The sequence below is a fragment of the Hippoglossus hippoglossus genome, chromosome 18 (assembly GCF_009819705.1).
Source record: "Hippoglossus hippoglossus isolate fHipHip1 chromosome 18, fHipHip1.pri, whole genome shotgun sequence".
NCBI classification, from domain to species: Eukaryota; Metazoa; Chordata; class Actinopteri; order Pleuronectiformes; family Pleuronectidae; genus Hippoglossus; species Hippoglossus hippoglossus.
In genome coordinates this window covers 4,925,525-4,930,626 of record NC_047168.1, presented here as the reverse complement: position 1 = coordinate 4,930,626, position 5,102 = coordinate 4,925,525, and the positions used below count along the sequence as shown (strand labels likewise).

Sequence of the window (5,102 nt, the reverse complement as noted above, 5' to 3'; positions counted from 1 at the left end):
GATCCCTCACTTTTTCTTTTCTCTCCTTTATAGCAACTTAAATACAATATTTTGACATATTGTATACATGCACTGTTTTATTCTTTCGAATGAATATTTATGCATCTAAAGGTTTATTTAATTGTACTGTCACTTCAGCTGGATAGTATTTTTTCTTTGTCGTGCACATATCTGCAATGTCTGTGTAAATCTGAATTGTTCAAGTGAATTTTCCCAGGCGGCATTTCATCTTTCCGATTATTCCGACAGCGCTTGAACGCACAGCCAGTTTCACGCCGCGGCGCAGCTGCTTTCAGGTACCAGAAGGAATGTCGTAATTTTCTGGAGAACGCACGGACGGCACACAGAAGTGGGAGAAGACGTGACAAGGATGAGTTTGGAATGAGTCAAGGACATGCTCGTTGTTTTCCCTCCTGCATAATAAACCGTTGATTTCAGCCTGGGTGTTTTTTTTTTGTTGTTGAGTTATTTCAGTTTGGATTTAATACGCGGGGGGGAAGACAAACTCCGTGACGCCGGGAAGTAGCAGCTTAGCAAAAGACAGCGAAGGCAGCACAGCCATCAGTCTTCCGGCTGAAGGACACACACACACACTCACACCCACACACTCACACTCACACCCAGCTACACAACATGACCGCTTCTGCTATCGTCCGAAGACTGGCGGCCGTGTCGGGGGCCTCTGCGGTGGCAGCCGGGGCGTACGGGGCTCACGGTAGGGACTCCTCGGTAGCTTCCCCCCCGGTGCTCATGCCCGGTCCTTCAGCTCCACAGTAAACACAGGAGGACTGTCATGTCAGAGCGCACATGTCCAGCCTCCGTCCCGAAAACAAGCCAATTTAAGATCCACTCCCTTATTAACGCGTCGTCGTTATTCAAACGGACGAATAAACCCATCCTGCCAGTGTTCGATATGTTGGTGGTGAATTCGGCGCGTTTACAGATGTAAATAACCCGTTTTGTTATGAAGGTGACCTGCCTCTACAGAGTCGCATCGTAAAAGTGAACTCAATATCGACTGCATTTGTAATGTCATGTTCAGATTGTTGTAAAGATAAATATGCTTTACTATGAACTGCATGTGTCATTTCTCTGATCCATATCTGTCATTTCAGGTTTCAAAAATGCTGATCCCGATGATTACCAGAGAGTGGTATGTAAATAATAATAAATAACTTAAAGTATGTGTTATTCATTTTTGTATTCAATCTTTAAATAATCAGACAGTCACATTGAGATCAAGATCTATTTTCCAAGAGAGGCCTGAGAACAAGAAACATTCCCAATCGGCAACAAGCAGTTAAACACCAGCAACAACACAATCAAAATCGATTCATAAAAACAGTCACAAGATTCATAAAAACAAAACATCACAGAGTAAAGATTTAAAATCTCCAAGCGGAACACAAGACTGCAGTTTGAGGGAAGTATTGTTGCGTTCAACAGGGATGTCTAGTCAAGTGACAGCTCCCCAAAAGTGAAGCCAGAAAGTTATCCTGATCGTCCCCCTGGTGGTTGGCTGCAGTATAGGTAAAAAAAACCTCACCTCTTCCAAGTTAGCAGATGGTGCATGGGCCAAAAATAAATAGTCATAGTACACATTAAATACATTTCTCTCACTAAGTTGGGTTTTAATTAGTTATTTTATGCCATAAAAAGAGGGTGAAATGTCATAATTGACAAGATGGAAGTGTCTGTATCCAGGAAACTTTGGGCTCACGTTTTAACAATGGAAGGAAGAGCATCGTCCATCTTTATTTACCTCCTGTGGTCTGATCTGATAAACTGTACCTTGTGCCATTAGAGAACCTGATTGAGAGGGATGCACTCGGTAGCAGCCCATCCACTGTCACACTAGTGGTTTATAAAATAACCTCTCGCTTCGTCAGTTTTACAGAAAGTCTTGGAGCCTCTGAAATGAAGACTGATTGGAGAGTGCAGTATTATTTTCTGAAATCTCTGTGTGTGTGTGTGTGTGTGTGTGTGTGTGTTTTCCTCTCCAGCTCTTTGAAACAGCCAACAAGTACCATTTCTACCACAGCCTGGCCCTGTTGGGTGCTGCCCACTGTGGTAAACCTGCTGTGGTGAGTATGGAAGCCTAATGGCAACTCTCGGGGCTGGATGCACTCGAGTGTCCTTTAAAATTGAACCGGTGCGATAGTGTCACTCTGTTATTCCCTCTCCGTCGCACTCAGAAAATCATTATGCTTTAGGCCGTGAGGAACTAAGATGATGTCTTGGAGAAAAACTGTGTGAGTGTTGGATATTTACAAAAAGTGATATCTAGATATTTTCTCACAGTGTTTCCCATAATTTCCTAATGAACCAAAACATGTTTTATACTCCTCATTATAAGAGATTCCTAACTTGGTGTGCGCAGATGTTAATTACTGCTGGTTTGGACAGAGCGGTTGGACTGGAGTATTTTTGGCCCGCCAGTGTGTGTCTTGTATCTAAACAATTCAAAAGTTGTTTGACACCATCCCTCCCTCTCTCCTCCACTTGAATTGGCTCTTTCGCGATGTCATTGTTGGCAGTGTTTATGTCTCGCCATCTGCTGCCTTTCTTGTTGCACGCCACTGTTTTTGTTTTGACTGGATGAATCGGCGGAAGTTTGCCGAGCGTGTTTTTGTGCTGGTTCCCTGGCTGCTTTAGGTCCACGGCTGACTCGTAACAGCTGACCAATTTCAGACATTTCCACCTTTTGGGCCACATCCAGCTCTTTGTGTTGATTTTTTTTCTTCTGTTACACATGTTTTTGAAGTCTAAACTTGCCTAAATGTTTGAACAGTCTCTATAGTAAATGCTCTCGTGCCTCCCTTCTCTGCATGTTCACAGGCTGGGACTCTCCTTATAGCCGGCATGGGGATGTTCTGTGGCTCCCTGTACCACCAGGCTATGACGGGGGACCCTGGTATGCGCAAGGTGGCTCCCATTGGGGGCATGGCTATGATCGTTGGCTGGCTGGCAATAATTCTCTGAAGGGAAACGGCTCACGTCACGTCTCCTCACCTCCACGGGGCCTGTCAACTGTCAAACTACTAAAGGAAGAACTGATGAGCATGTGAGAGTTGTCTGAGGAGTCGTGCTGAAGTGCCGAGTTATAATGTCACCCTTCCAACCGCTCCCTGCTTCGGGTTACGGGTGTCAGCAGGTGATAAGGTCACAACAGGATTATCACTTTTAAGCCACTGCTGTCTCTTTCTGACCGCTGCCCTTTGACTGTTGAGATAAACTGGTTAAGCTAATGAGTGCAATTTGTCACCTCGTCAATATATTGATGTGACCGTGAAAGATACAGTATTTCTTTACAGTTGTTCTGTACGTTTATACTGCATGCTGCGGCAAATGCGGTAACAATGAAGAAAGGAATTTAAGGGATTTAAAATAGAATAAAAATAAAACAATCTTTCTTATAGTCTGTTGCTTAATTCTTTCACATTGATGATGTTTTTGACTCCTCAAGTGATCGCGCATACTGAGCATGATCTCCATCCATTCAACTATCCGTGAGTAAGAACAGGACCAAATCTGAAAAACTGCCTAATTTTCCCATCAGATTCCAAGTCGCCGACTGCATTACCTGAGGCTCAACATGATTTCAGGCTGCAAACCAATTATCCATCCCGGATCATGTCTCCTTACCAGAAAGAGGACAAAAGTTAGAAAGATGGTGCAGATAAAAAGAAAACGCGACAGAATTTGTCTGCACAAAGTTTATCACAATTTTATAAGCTGCTGCTCATTCCATTATCTACATTGGCTTTACTTTATTTCTAGATGTTGGAGGGACTGTAGAGATACTATGTACCTAGCAGATGAAAATATTGTGCTAGTCTCACCATTCAGGCAACAACCAATCAATCAGACTATTTACTTTTCATACAAGCAAAGGCTCACACATTGTGCCTCATATAATAGCAGGTTACTTAACAGCTGTGGCTGCGTCTTCATCTGAATGCCATGGCCCGCTCAATTGATCAGCTTTTGTCAAACCCCAACTCTTGCCAATAGCCACTAATTAGCCCCGCTAATGTAAGAAACTTCTCTTGAATGGTTCCCCCCTTGACCTGACTTATAGCAAGTAAAGCAACATTTAGCAAAGTCAATCCCTCCTACGTGGATTTACAGCTGGTGCAATACCAGACTGCAAACAGGCCACAATTGAATAAAGCCAGAACCACGAACTAAGTATCCCCCTTAGCGTGTGGCTTTCAGTGAAGGGTGGCTAAACCCACAGGATTCGCCACCTGTGGCAGCTGAAGGAAATCATCTTTCTTGCAGCTCTGAATGTCTTCACAGCCGCGAGCGTTTTGATCCTCTAAGTGGCAGAACACAATGGAGTTCATTACCCGTGGCCTCCCCTTAGCCGGGGCCGTGTTCCAACCACTCGGCATTCAAATTGAAAGCGAAATCCATTGAGACACTAATTCGCCTTCCTGACTGTAGGCCCACGAACGGGGACCTTTAGAAAATAGCTGTATAAATCTGCGGGTCAATTTGCCGGGGTCGGCGCATAAGCCGAGGCTCCGCTCAGAGGAGAAGACGCTATTGACTGATCACGTTGCCAATGAGCTCTTGATCACGACTCATAAAACCCTCATTAGAATTAAGTAGCTATTGGGACGCGTTCTGCTACACCGGCACTAAGCGATCACGCAGCAGAGAAAACTCCGACACCCAGACACACACTCTCAAAGTTTGTGGGAGAAAAAAAACAGCTGAAAAAGTTACGGGGCCTCCTGCGCTCATGCACATCTACAGCTTCGTCATGTGATTGTCTGTTTCGAGTTGCGAGGAGCAAACTCGTCTTATTTGAGGGTGACAGTCAGACGTGTGGACGCTGTTACCGTCAGCACGGCGCCTCCTGGTAAAACTCCATTAACAGGATCTCGGTGTTCTGCCCCGGCAGACCACATTTAATGTGTGAGCACAAGAGAGACAGAGAAATGGAGAGCGAGATGAAGGGAGACACTTGTGTCTGGGCCCTAATTTCCTTCTTTACAGTAATGCAGACAGAAGCTAAGCTAATTAGTCCTCTCAACATGTATGAGGGCTGAGCTATTATTCTCTTTGCATCATTTTTCTTCCCCGAAGTACCA

General features: G+C 44.6%; 1 protein-coding gene across 1 annotated transcript; it reads left to right on the top strand.

Annotated features, from left to right (window-relative positions):
- Positions 1–516: 516 nt before the first annotated feature.
- On the top strand, positions 517–3,417 carry tmem256 (transmembrane protein 256). The gene is made up of 4 exons (XM_034569117.1): positions 517–715; positions 1,116–1,153; positions 2,004–2,084; positions 2,839–3,417. Exons 1-4 carry the CDS (start codon positions 634–636, stop codon positions 2,980–2,982), a joined length of 345 nt encoding a protein of 114 aa, XP_034425008.1. The 5' UTR covers positions 517–633; the 3' UTR covers positions 2,983–3,417.
- Positions 3,418–5,102: the final 1,685 nt, after the last annotated feature.